This window comes from Jatropha curcas, chromosome 3, assembly GCF_041381405.1.
Source record: "Jatropha curcas cultivar XTBG-Jc1 chromosome 3, XTBG_Jcur_1.0, whole genome shotgun sequence".
In the NCBI taxonomy this organism is placed as follows: domain Eukaryota; kingdom Viridiplantae; phylum Streptophyta; class Magnoliopsida; order Malpighiales; family Euphorbiaceae; genus Jatropha; species Jatropha curcas.
Genome location: NC_143153.1, coordinates 1,916,276 through 1,929,475, shown reverse-complemented (window position 1 = coordinate 1,929,475; position 13,200 = coordinate 1,916,276). Strand labels below are relative to the sequence as shown.

General features: G+C 30.6%; 3 protein-coding genes across 7 annotated transcripts; 1 reads left to right on the top strand and 2 right to left on the bottom strand.

Annotated features, from left to right (window-relative positions):
• Positions 1–4,312: 4,312 nt before the first annotated feature.
• Positions 4,313–5,530, top strand: LOC105644619 (uncharacterized). Its single transcript, XM_012230031.4, has 4 exons — positions 4,313–4,554; positions 4,818–4,923; positions 5,004–5,081; positions 5,223–5,530. Exons 1-4 carry the CDS (start codon positions 4,471–4,473, stop codon positions 5,273–5,275), a joined length of 321 nt encoding a protein of 106 aa, XP_012085421.1. The 5' UTR covers positions 4,313–4,470; the 3' UTR covers positions 5,276–5,530.
• Positions 5,531–6,077: 547 nt separating this feature from the next.
• INO (Plant-specific transcription factor YABBY family protein) lies at positions 6,078–8,189 on the bottom strand. 5 transcript variants are annotated; one of them, XM_089718625.1, is made up of 7 exons: positions 7,875–8,189; positions 7,622–7,756; positions 7,395–7,530; positions 7,267–7,315; positions 7,104–7,182; positions 6,910–7,002; positions 6,078–6,480 (listed from the first exon to the last, which is right to left on the bottom strand). In XM_089718625.1, exons 1-7 carry the CDS (start codon positions 8,151–8,153, stop codon positions 6,403–6,405), a joined length of 849 nt encoding a protein of 282 aa, XP_089574751.1. In that variant the 5' UTR covers positions 8,154–8,189; the 3' UTR covers positions 6,078–6,402. The 5 variants fall into 5 exon arrangements, with proteins under 5 accessions (XP_089574751.1, XP_020539069.1, XP_089574752.1 ...); XM_020683410.3 differs by having other exon boundaries at positions 6,078–6,486; positions 7,875–8,185; XM_089718626.1 differs by having other exon boundaries at positions 7,104–7,179; positions 7,875–8,184.
• A 4,277-nt stretch (positions 8,190–12,466) lies between these two features.
• Positions 12,467–13,154, bottom strand: LOC105644621 (Ribosomal protein S27a / Ubiquitin family protein). Its single transcript, XM_089719743.1, has one exon. It carries the CDS (start codon positions 13,088–13,090, stop codon positions 12,620–12,622), a length of 471 nt encoding a protein of 156 aa, XP_089575869.1. The 5' UTR covers positions 13,091–13,154; the 3' UTR covers positions 12,467–12,619.
• Between the last annotated feature and the right edge of the window lie 46 nt (positions 13,155–13,200).

Sequence of the window (13,200 nt, the reverse complement as noted above, 5' to 3'; positions counted from 1 at the left end):
ATTCATTGAATAATTTTTTTAGTTAATTAGGCTTTGATATATAGTTTGGATTTCAAATTTTCTTTTGACAATTTTATGCACAAATTAATACTAATTTATTAACAATTCCAAATATATAAGTATGTTTAAAGATTGGATGACCTCTACTTTAATTTTTATTGTCTTCAATTCAAATGAATGTAAATATAAATTTTTTAGCTAAAATAAAGGAATGCAAGTTAATTATTGATTTTTTGCAGGTTACCTTCAATTTGGCTAATTTTAATTGTTGATTAATTATCTGTTTCCACCTGCATATATTCTAAATTACTACTACCATATTCAATGTTTATATCGTATATTATCCAGAAAACCACGGTAGATTCGGTAATTTAAATTTAGTGTTTCTTTACAAACATTTAAAAAGAATTTATATGTATTATATGACTCGAAATCTCTGATCAGAAATAACGAAACTTTGTAAATTCTTTGCATCTCTAAAAGTCTGTTATTGTATTTATTAAAATTAAAAGTCTAAACTAAATCACAATTATATAAATTTTTACTTAGCTGTTTCCATTACCTAATTATTTCGAGATGCCTATTAATTAAATATGTGAAAATAATAGTAGTTATTAATTTAAATTAAAAAAACTGTGGAAAATGTAATAAATATATAATTAATTATTATTTAAGGTGAGAATGATGAGGGTGAGTACAACTACAACTACGAGAAGGAGAGGGAGGCCCATCAGGAAGACGAAGGGAATTTAATAAGAAGCGGGAAAAGAGAGAGTTTTGTTGGCTTACTTAATCTTGGTGGGTCCTATAAGTATTTGTTTGTGTCTGGGACCCACAAAGTGCTTTGTTGTTTGTTGGCGGGTAATTTTGGCGGTTGAGCAAAACGACGAGTTTTAGGGGTCCATGCGTGACCCTTGATTCCCGCATTTAGATAAGCAAAACCAACCCCTCGCACCACAAGAATATTAATCAGATACATAATTATTGCTTTAATTATAAATACTAATTTTTTATCATTATCATATTTCGTGCTTATCAAATCAAATCAATTCCACCGTCCCAATTCTTCAGTTTTTCAGATAATGTAACTAATCTATTTCGATTTGCATAATTTTACAAGATAGCAGATAAGATTTTTGTAAATAATAATTTTGATTTCTTAAATTTTATTTTATGTTCAATTGAAATTATGATTTTTTGTAAATAATAATAAAATTAATATGATGTATAAAATACATTTTAAATTAATTTAATACCTCTTAATGTAATGTTTTAAAATATTGATATCTTCAACTTCAAATAAAGTTACACCACTGAATTCGAAAGTCATTATATTAACATATGAATGCATTTATTAGTCTAATAAATCAATTAAACGTTCACCTTGTACCGAGATTGGTATACCAATTTTATAAAAATCATTAGCTGAGTTGGAATGTATTTTAATAAATCCTAATTATTATTGTCCATTTTTACAATAAATTATGCTATTGTTGACCAAAAGTCGTGCAATTATAAATCAAGGAGAAACGTGCCAATATCAAGTTGTTGTACTTTCTTTTATTTGAATTTGGGAACTTATTCAATTCAATTCAACCCATATGAAAAACTTTTTCACAAAATATTGACATTTGCAAGCTCAAAACAGTAGTTTTGGAAAGTCAATGTATTTTTTTTATTAGTGAAAAATTTTAATATAATTACTATGAGATTGGATTAGTACAAATAAACTGCATGCTCAAGTAAATTTCTATCTATAAAATAATGTTCGAAAGTTAAAATCTGAAATTATTGCTGTTAAGAGCTGAAATATGTCACGTTTCCAAATAAAATCTACAAACATAAACCCTTTGAATTTATCTTATGATTTTAATTGGATTTGCCATAAGAGAAATTAATGTTGTTAATGCGCAGCCAACTCTTATGATTAGGTGATATGTTTAGTGCAAATTAGGCATAACCCACTCTCTGCTTTTTGTAATATTATATTTTTAATTTACGAATTTTCTTTAGATTATCCGCTGGAAAGGCTTATGCGAAAGTTTCAAAATTCCATTAACAGGTTTGATGTATGCCATTGGAGAGCATTTCTAGCTATAGTCTCAGTCAACTAACCAATCAAATACAACAAAATATAAATAAATAAATAAATATTTCGATTATGATAGCAAGGTTTGAATTCAGTGGATGCTTTTCAAAGGGGATGTATGTGATTAATTATATTATTCTATAATTATTTTTTTATTTAAAAATTTATTTTAAAAACAGAATAAAAATTTTAATTTTCACCAAGGTGTAATCAGATTAATATTTTCAAATTTTAAAAAATATAAAAAATGAAAGATCTTGAGTTTCAATTAAAATTACTCTTTATTACCATTAAAACAATCAGAACGTTTATCTACGACGAGGCTCGAGGGTTGATTCTCTTTGTACGTTCGCGAATTCAACCGTGAATATCTCAATTTTAGTTAAATGGTAGGACAATTCATGAAGAAAATTGAGCATTTTTCCAAGTTACTACGCACGTGATGCGAAGTCCAATGGGATGATGAATTTAGAACCGTTGATATTGTCAAAGTCAGATTGCATTATATTTAAAGTGGTCAATAATGGAGAATGCGTGTAACTATTAATCATAGGCATGTGCGGTTATAGGATGTCAACTTAACAATCGCGTTAGAATTTTATGAAAGATGGAATGGAAGGTCAATGGAGGTTATGGAATGAATTTCAAATTAATTAATTTTACTTGTTTTGGAGTTTTAAAAAGAATAAATTAATGGTGAATTAATTTAAAAAATTAATTTAAAATTTTTATATTTTACTCTCTAGCTTTGAATTTAGAAGCTGCGCAAAAAAAAAAAAAAAAAAAAAGAATATTTCGAGGCTAATGAATATAAATAACTTCTATTAATTTTCATTTATATTATATCAAATAAGGTTAATTATATAAATTAACCTTGTTATCTAATGGATTTGTGAATAGTTTTTTTTTTCTTTTTCCTGAATATTTTTTTCCCAAATTAAAAAATTAATATAAAGAAAGCACATTCACAAGCCCATGGGCTCCGATGCTACACAATGTCGGTCACAAAGTCACAAGTATTGGACACTCACATTAATTCATTGACGCTGCAAAATACTAAATAATTTGGACCGACTCATACAAACTGGTCGGATAGAACTCTATGTTTTAACTAGTAAACATTAATGAGGAAGCCAATAATAATAATTATTGATACTAAGATAATAAAACATGTCTAAATTGCAATTGTTTCCCAATCTTTCTATTGTGATTTGGATGATTAATATGGTGTATGGACGCACTCTATCCATATTAATCTGATATAAATAAAGTTATTAGTGTCTTCTTATTGAAAAAATAGAAAAAAATAGTGATAAACTCGACCATTTTTAATTACAATTAACTGTTAGTTTAATGTTTGAGTGAATTCTAACAATAAGAGTAGGCAATATAAAATGTGAATTAAAACTAAGTACTTATTTGATTTACCGATATCAGAGTTAATTGTCGGCGTTACGCCAAACACTAGTTTCTATATGGACTCAAAATTCTCAAATTGAAACCTAAAAGAATGTTGGTAAACAGTAATGGAAACATAAGTTAATGTAATCAAAGTTATTAACCGGTATAAATACACAAGAAATGACTTTGATTATATCCACTCACCAAACATAAACTGATTAGGGTTTGATTCTACTTTCAAGCTAATTAAGAAAAATTGACAAAACTGATTGAAACTGACCGGAAAAGTTGATCGGAATAACTAGCCAGATCTTAGGAATTGGCAAAGACTACAACCCAGGTTTTTGATTTCGATTCTGCATTAAATTGAAACGTTGACTATTCCTATTTTATATTTATATAATATGAGATAGGGTTTTCATGCATGATTTAAGATCGCAAGATTAATTTTCTAGGGTTTGTTTCTATTTTGTGCACCATTTTGCTAAAGGGACCACTAGACGTTGAAGGCAATTAAAGAAGTAGGACCCAAAATAAGCAGAAGCAGAAGCATCAGATGGATGATTAGGGCAGTGCTCTAAAAAACTTCAACTGCTCAGGATTTGGCCACGGAAATTGCTTCATCTACACATAAAAAATGGACACACATATGTATATTTTCTTATCTACTGAAGATGAGGTGAATCTATCATTTGGATTTCTTACGCTTTTTTGGCCCTTCGCTTAGATATCCAATGGATAACAAACAGTCACTCTCTGACATTGTTATGGGCTGTTCACTTCACTTAATATCTTTATATTCGCTTTCTTCTGCACTTTTGCATATAATCAATCTCCTCTTCTTGCATTGCTTTCTTTCTTACTTACCTATAAGTGATAATATACCTTTTTTTTTTTTTTGCTTCTTTTGTTGTCTCTCCTTTTTGTCCATTTCCAATTTTCCATAATCAGCTCAAATAGAGAGTAGAGAGAGAACAAAAATGTCTCATCATAAAATTCATAACCACCACCAGCAAGACCTCCTTCCTTGCTTGCATTGCAACCCACATAGCTATATTAGGATGGTAAGTAATTAAAATAATATTTAGAAAAGATAATACCCGTACTTATTGGGTGGTCAATTGGCGTTCATCTCTTACTTATCATCTGCAAAGTCCTCCTCCCGAGCTATATATCGCTTTGGATTGATTATGATATTAGCGGCAATGCATTTCATCGCTATTGTTTGACTTAGTTTAGTAATTTTTTTTTTAGCTTAATAGAAATTATACTAATATTAATCATTAATATTGCTTGTTTTTGCATGGATATATGAATATTAAAACAGGTTCATCAGCTCATAGAGAGATGTTTGCTTCTTCACTTGAGCAGAGACCAATGCATTAAGGTACTAGAAAAGCATGCCAACGTTAGGCCTCTTGTTACACTTACAGGTAACCTTTCTGTCTCTTAATTTCTCTTTGAGCTTATATATATTTATCTATATATGTTATATTCCATTATACGGTTGCAGTGTGGAGAGAATTACAAAAAGAAAATAGGGATTTCTTTGAAGCATATTCGCATTCTATTTCTTCCAAGCCTTTCCCAAGTAAGAGTACTGCATTAATTCTACACTTATGATCTCTTAATGGTCTTTGTTATTGAAATTAAATAGTTTCAATACGGATCTCTTGTTGATCTTATTCATTTACTAATATTAAATCTTTTTTCTTTTTTTCGAATGTCTCAGATAGGTTTATCAAGAGGGTGCCCAGATTGGCAAGAATGAAACAGTGGAAATAAATGAGAATATATATGTTTTTGGCAAATACTAGCTAAACGAGGAAGAAGGTCATCGATCAATGATATATATATACAAGTAATTAAGGTTAATTAGAACAATCTAATCAAAAGCTATTGATTATATATTTATAAGAAATTTATAAATTAATTTACGAGTTTTTAAAAATATAGTATGGTTTTATATTTCTGATAAGCATCTTTGTAATATATTTTTAATAATATATGTGCATATATTTGATGGGTGTTCTTGCCTAACTTTTGCATATGAAGACTAAGCCCATCTTTCAGATAATCCCAAGGATACAATCTTCTATATCAAACTAATATTAAGAGTGTTCTACACGAAATTAAACCTAACAGGTGAATTTAAATAAAAACAACCTTTAATTCTTTAACCTTACTGTAGTTTTATATCTGTCTTTATTTGTTTGCAAACACATGTGAATATTTTTTTTTCGTAGTAAACTATTTTTAAAGTAGGAGATGCAAGTCCTCATGTTATGTAGTTTTTCATGGGAAGATTTTTTCATGTACTTATATATATGTTTCCCGTAAAAAGTCCCTAATTGTCGTTTTCTTTTGTTACTTAGCATATTTATTAAATTTTTAATCATGATCTAATCTTAACCTAAGCATCTCTTAATTTTCGTTTTCTTTTGTTAATTAGCATCCCTTTATTAAATTTTTATAAAAGCTAAATAACTCAAAAGTTTTTCCAAACCACATAGCTTCTCAAAGCATACATAACATTCTAAAAGCTAATTGCTAAAAAACAACCTATCCAAAATAGCAAACAAAACCATTTATATAAGTGTTAATTAACCCTATTTACTTGAATAAAAATAGAGAGTTTGATGAAATGCAAAATGCCCTTGATTTATATATATATATATATATATATATATAATAAATCATCAAGCACACCTTGAAAACTAAGTTTCTTACACCATTTAGTACTGTTTGACACCTTGCAGTACAGTAAAAAAACCACATTCCCAAGAGCATCTTCCCTCTGAAGGACATATGATTCAGAACCCAACCCTTAACCCTAAAAGTGGAATAGTTTTCTTCTTATGGCATTTTATATATAAATACATATATATAAGCCTTCTTCGAATTCTTCTTCTTCACTCGAAAGGTGTCCTTGCCCATATGGAATGCCTTGGAGCCTTTCTTTCATGGAAACCTTTGCCTTCAACGTTGACCTGAGACTTCTCATAACAGAAGCCATGCATCTACTTCAGTGGCATATTTTACTACAAACATATAGAGTTAAAACAGCCTTTACAGTTTGTTTTCAAACTTCAAATACCCGAAAAGGTTATTTCATAAAATTTTAAAATTCGTACTGTTTAGTTTATTTTGGGTCTTTAAAATTCAAGAAACTGAAACAAATATCAGTAACCCTTTCCTATGTCGTGTCAACACTGCCCTTCAATGTTTTTTTTTTTTTTTTTTTTTTTTTTTTTTTTTTCCAATTAAGCAAAAATCTTGAATCTTGTATAGTATTCCAATCACACCACTCTACGCAATTAGTGAGGGATTTACATTAGTTATCATCATCTCATGCATATAATCTAATCACTAATCAAAAATCCTTATTTAATTAACGAGCTTTGTATAGCATATGTTACCTCAGCTGCATCACAATTCCAAGTTGTCTCTTCATCTTCTTGCCCACAACTCTCTCCACCTTCTTTATAATGAATAGGGGGGAAATTGGCCCACTGAAAGTAATAAAACAAGTTGCAGTATTGAAATATATGAGTTTGGGTCTCACAATAAATTAATAAATAATTAATCTTGTTTGAGAACTTAACACAATTACATTTTTTGCAGCAGTACTAAAGGCTTCTTTGTGAGCCATGTTTGGATTTTCAGTTTTGAGTCTTCTAATCTCTTCTCTGCTATAAAAGATGTGCATCAGAATCCCAAACATGATGAAGCTGTTAATAAGACTTAAAGATTAACTAAGACGTAAAATTTCTTACTTGATGAATCGGTTATATGCTGATGGTGCTCTCTGCCTTTTCTCAGGAGCTGTAATAAGTTCAATTAATAACAAAATATATTAATTAACAAATTAGTTAATTAGCCAAACTAGTTGAAGTTAGCTTACGTTTGTTAATGACACGATTCTCAGGATTCTTATCTTCCTCTAACTCATGATCTGAATAGGCCACCATGGATGATGATCTCTGTATGTCCAGGGTTTTTCGCAAACCCACAGCTGCTTCTGGATTGACTTCTTTTTGCTGGAAATTTAATTAATTAAATAGAATTCGCCCTGAAAATTTCTTAAAAAAAAAAAAAAAGATAAGAAGTAAATAGGTTTGATTTGCAGACCTGATCATGGCTTAGAGAAGCTAAGAGCTGTAAAGGGACAAAAGAGACTTTTAACATGTTAACAGAAAGAAGACTAGTGCAGTGCCCACATCTTACAGTCACCACCATGGACAGGCTGCTGCATGGGACACTTACCTAAATAACATTAATAAAATTAAGTATATATATAAACACACAAGAATCATATAATTAATTGAGTTATTGATCGCTGAAAACTGAAGTTCTTGAAACTGTATATATATGCATTATTTACCAGTAAGATGGTGTCGCAGAAACCACATTGCACGTAGCAAATCTGCTCAGGAAGGTCAAAGAGATGGTTTAGTGTTGACATTGTGAGGAAGAGAGAGAGAGAGAAAGAGAGAGAGAGAGAGAGAGAGAGAGTTAAGGTTTGTGGGTCATGTGTTAGAACTTTGAAAGTGAAGAGGGAGATTTTATATATAGGTGTTTGATGATATATACTGATAATACCGTTCATAATTTTATGTTTTGGGATGTTTTTTAATGCCAAAATGGCAGAGTCCTCTCTCATTATTGTTTATCAAGAAACACAAAAGTACATATATATTCATAACTCAGCTGCCTAATAATAAATGCTTTCATTGCTCAAAGATTTCACAATGTTTTAATCTCATTCTCAAATTAGCATTACCTTTTCTGCTTATATGGTTAACTTATTCTTATTCGCGAGTCAAAAAAATATCTCGATTATCTATAGTAAGTGCTTGTATTACTAATCTGAGATGTTCCAAATTACTTGTTTAAAAGATAAAAAAAAATTTCGAAAAATAATGGAGAAGATGGTTGTTATAAAAGTTCAACATCTAACGTTAACATAGGTTCAAATTTCTATGGAAGTAAGTAAAATGACTAGTGCCAATTTGTTTCATGTGTTGTTTTCTTTGTTATTAACTCACCTATCTCATAGAGACACATCTCACATTCATGAGAAGGAAAGTGGAAGCAAAAATTTACCATAAAAAGCAGAAGGGTAAGCTCCAGAAAGGTGCATAGAGAAGGAAAGGAGGCATCTTAGGATTTGTCTTTGCTGATTGAGGGTAAGTATAATTGACAATGAGAATTGAAGTGTTCACTCCTACTTTCTGTGCTCTCTTTGTTCATGCTGTTTCCCATCTATTTATTTATTTTCAGTCTTTCACCCCACTAAATGCCTAATATCTACTTTGTCAGGCTCCATTTTTCATCAATTAACCTCACCTTCTCCTTCCCTTAATTCTTGCTGTTGACTCACCCATGTGATTGAACTTAAATTCCACCAGTTCTATGAACTTAAGTTATTCAAAGGAATTTAATTTCCACAAGAAAAAATTTAACATTTTTAAGTTATTAAATTTGAACCATCAAGTTCTGAAAATACACCCAACCTAACTCATAAAAAAACCTGAAAAACCTCGATCAATCAATTACAATTTTAGAAGAAAAAACAAGAATTGCAGAGGATGATATATGAGTTTTCATTATAATTCCTGGTCAATGATTGATATTGAAGGAGCTTCACTCTATATATATGATTGCACAAAAGTAGACATTTACAAGCAAAAAAATTTGTCTCGTAGAACTGAGAATAGTTTTTAAAGTTAATCAATTTACAGTAGTAGGGAGGATTTGAATGGCACTAACATCAGTAGAATAAGAAATAGTTGGGTTATAATTGCACACAACCACCACTGGCAATCCTAGGCTCTGCCCCTCTATTACCAAGGGACCACAATCAGTACCACCAAGAAAAGAATCCTCCACTTTCGACAATTCTTGAATTTCCCTTGACAAATTATTGATTCATATTCAAGACTCTATAAACATAAAATGGAGAGATTAATTTATATTTTCTTTTATTCATTGAAAGTGAAATGTGCCAGATTAATTAATACTGCTAGTTATAAAGTAGTTAGTACTACTTTAATGTTAAAGAACTCTCCTAATGGACATTCATTTGGTTGATGGGATTAGTTAATTAGGTCTACCTTAATTAGTTTAGCATTTTTCCATTTAAATAAGTTATTTTTCTGAAACAAGTGTAAATAAGTATTTTTAATTTTAATTTCAAAAAAAGTAGATGTAGAAAGGCCCGAGTGATAGAACTTGATCAACTTGTATATGGGTGTTTTTTTAAAAAAAATATATATATATCAAATCATTATATCTGCGCAAAGCGCAGATTGTTCTATTATTATATATCATACTTTGTAGTTTATTGTAAATTGTACTTTATAAAAATTTTTAGAAGATTTAAAATTTATATCCTCACTTCCTTAATAATATAAAAGCCTAATTCAATAACTAATATTAAGAAAGTAAAATAACTACACATAATTGGGTTTGCATATTCTTTAACTTTAACTGTAAATTAATAAAATTTATTTATTTGTTTTGAGGATTGTTGATAATATTTTTTAAAATAAATATATATGTAATAGATTTAGATAAGAAAATTCAAACAATATTTTCATCATGTATATATATAGATATTTTTCACTACTTCTAACATGAATAAACTTTTACATAATGAGAAATCGAAATGGACATCTATATAGTATAGTAAGGTTCGGCCAGAATTTGGTAAGTTTTATGGAAGGTTTTTTTGATTAGTTTCGGTATTGTTTGTTCCAAACATTATTCATATATATATTTGAAAAAATAATTTTAAAAGTTCCTCAAAATAAATAAATAGTTAAAAAGTTCATTAAATTCTTAAAGAATGCTAAATTTCAAAATTGTAATATTAACATACTTATTTTTATTCTATTTGAGGGAAAATAAAAGAAAACTTGCTATTTGGATGGCTTTGACTGAATTACTTCTTTTAATATTTGATAAAATCTTGGCGTTTAAAATTTGAAATAACGGATTGGTATTAAAACACATTTGTTATCGAACTGATTTACCTATTAACTGAATTAAAAATTACGTATTGACTGAATTAAAAATTTACTGATTTTAAATATTGACTGAATTAAACATTTATCGATTTACTGGTAAAATTTTACTGTTAACCAATCAATTTACCATACAAGGGTTGGCTTTAAAAAAAAAAACAAAAGACCCATATTGAATAAATAGGTAAATCAAAAATTCGAATTGATAAATTAACCATATAAGGAACCACATATTGAATAAAAAGGTAAATAGGGAATTTCGAGCGCTTTACCATACCATTTACTGTTTACCGAAACCAATTTTACAGCTCAGTAAATAGGTAATTACTTAAATTTGTCCACCCCAACTTCCTTGTTCTAGTTATCATAGAACTGAAAAAAATCCTGCCAGCTTTATTTGAAAACACGGAATCAATTATTTGATAATACTAGGAGATAGAAGATGCATCAATCTTCTATATAACCATCATGTGTTTGCTTAGTTAGTAAGTCGACTCGTATCCATCAGGTACCGATCCCGAAATAGATTGGGTCAGGTTTGGTATTCTAAATCAAAAGACCCAGATGACAAGTACTTTTCTATACAACACGATAATAATATCATATATTAAACAAGATGGCAAAATATGCATTAGCTCCAAGTTACCAATGATGATTGAAACTGAAGCTGTGACAAGTTAACACAAGGGACCCCATATTAGAAATACATGGGTTTCAAGTTTTATGTATTAACAATTCAATAAAAATCGTTTGACGAGAAGGGCAATGGGTAATTGCAAGTTCCTAGGCTTATGCATCAAGCGACCAAAGATAGAATACCCCAAACACCACATCAAGTTCAGAGATGAATTCAACCATATAAAAGGGAAACAAACTCGCACACAAAAAGGGGCAGGCATTTTCTTTAACAAACATACCAAGGAATCAGGTTACTTATAAAGGTACAAAACGATAATAGCTAGAGCTAGAGCAACTCTTTTAAAGAGCCTGTGATGAGTAGAAAATCAAAGCATGTTATCAAAAGATGTAAAATTGTCCAAGAGTATGCCTATTCAAACTAGACATAGGCCACCTGAAACATTGTCAGATACCGCCCTGGGAATTGGCAAGCAGGTACAAGAATCATGTCATTCATCAAACTTCCCATGTAACAATAAAAGCCACAAAATCGAGGAATATAAATTCAACATAAGAGCAAGGAATCTGATCGAGGAATTATACTTCCCAGTTCAGTTCAACAAAAATAAAGGAACTCAGTTCTCCCAATAAACTTGGCTTATATATGTATGAGCTTTATGGCAGGAAACTTTTGTTGCCCACTTGGCACTGTTAATTCTTAAAGCTATTCTCAATTAAAAGATACTACATAGGCTTCTGAAAATTTCCAACATCCAATCCTTGTTGAACAAATTAACTTAACTTGTATCAAACCTTCTAATTTCTTATAACAATTCACTTTCCAATCTCAGCTTACATTTCCCATCACTACAAAATTATTCCTGCCTATATGCAAGGACTGTGAATTTGGTTCTATTAATGAAATGTAAGCACATCTTTCATAAATAGTTACCTACACTTTCAAATGGGCTGAGCAGTATCATACATGTCAAAGCAGACTCGCACATAATCTAAACACTAATATTAACCAGCTGCCTAAACAATTGCAATTTTTCTACAGCATAGCCAAAAAGGCCAAGACTATGGGCCTCCACTAACAACTATCAATACAGTTAATGGTCACAATTAGCAGACTGTTACCACAGAAACACCATTATCAATACAAAAATTGAAAAGGGATTCCCTAAAACCATATCAAAACCTCAAAGATCAGCATGAGCACCATTTAGCAAATAAAAAAACCACCCTTAATGTCAATCAGCCGCAATCAAATAGATAAAAAAAGGGTTAAATAGCAACATTTAATTCTAAACATAAAAAGCAAAGCAAATTACTCAGACATCCAGATAATTATATTAAGAAACTAAACAAAAAAAAACCAGTATCAATATCCATCATACTCAACTAATCAAAATTATGCAAAAAGTAGCAAACTTAGAATTACCAAATCCATATCACGAAACAAAAACGCATTAACAATAACCTAATCACCGCCAGCCTTATTGTAAACATAAGTCAAGCCGCACTTGCCGCAGTAGTGCCTATCAAAATGGTTGGCCATGAAAGTTCCAGCTCCACACTCAGCATTGGGGCACTCCTTCCTCAGCCTCTGCACCTTTCCGGAGTCATCGACCTTGTAGAACTGAAGCACGGCAAGTTTGACCTTCTTCTTCTTGTGCTTGATCTTCTTTGGCTTGGTGTAAGTCTTCTTCTTTCTCTTCTTAGCACCACCACGAAGACGAAGCACCAGGTGGAGAGTGGATTCCTTCTGGATATTGTAGTCGGCAAGAGTGCGGCCATCCTCTAGCTGCTTTCCGGCGAAGATCAGTCGCTGCTGGTCTGGAGGGATGCCTTCCTTGTCCTGGATCTTGGCCTTGACATTATCGATAGTATCAGAAGACTCAACCTCTAGGGTTATCGTCTTCCCGGTTAGGGTTTTCACGAAGATCTGCATTTTTGCAGAGGAGAGGAGCAGTAGCCGAAGCAGGATAATTAGGGTAGCGGAGGAAAAATGAGTAAAGCGGATTTATATATGAGGTGTTGATGCCTTTAGGGTTTGCACAG

Coding starts and splice junctions, on each gene's coding strand:
- LOC105644619 (XM_012230031.4), top strand. CDS start 4,471: ATGTCTCATCATAAAATTCATAACCACCACCAGCAAGACCTCCTTCCT. Junction 4,555..4,817: donor CACATAGCTATATTAGGATG/GTAAGTAATTAA, acceptor ATATTAAAACAG/GTTCATCAGCTCATAGAGAG. Junction 5,082..5,222: donor TTCTTCCAAGCCTTTCCCAA/GTAAGAGTACTG, acceptor CGAATGTCTCAG/ATAGGTTTATCAAGAGGGTG.
- LOC105644621 (XM_089719743.1), bottom strand. CDS start 13,090: ATGCAGATCTTCGTGAAAACCCTAACCGGGAAGACGATAACCCTAGAG.
- INO (XM_020683410.3), bottom strand. CDS start 8,153: ATGAGAGAGGACTCTGCCATTTTGGCATTAAAAAACATCCCAAAACAT. Junction 7,316..7,394: donor GAATCGTGTCATTAACAAAC/GTAAGCTAACTT, acceptor AACTTATTACAG/CTCCTGAGAAAAGGCAGAGA. Junction 7,003..7,103: donor TTAGTACTGCTGCAAAAAAT/GTAATTGTGTTA, acceptor TATTACTTTCAG/TGGGCCAATTTCCCCCCTAT.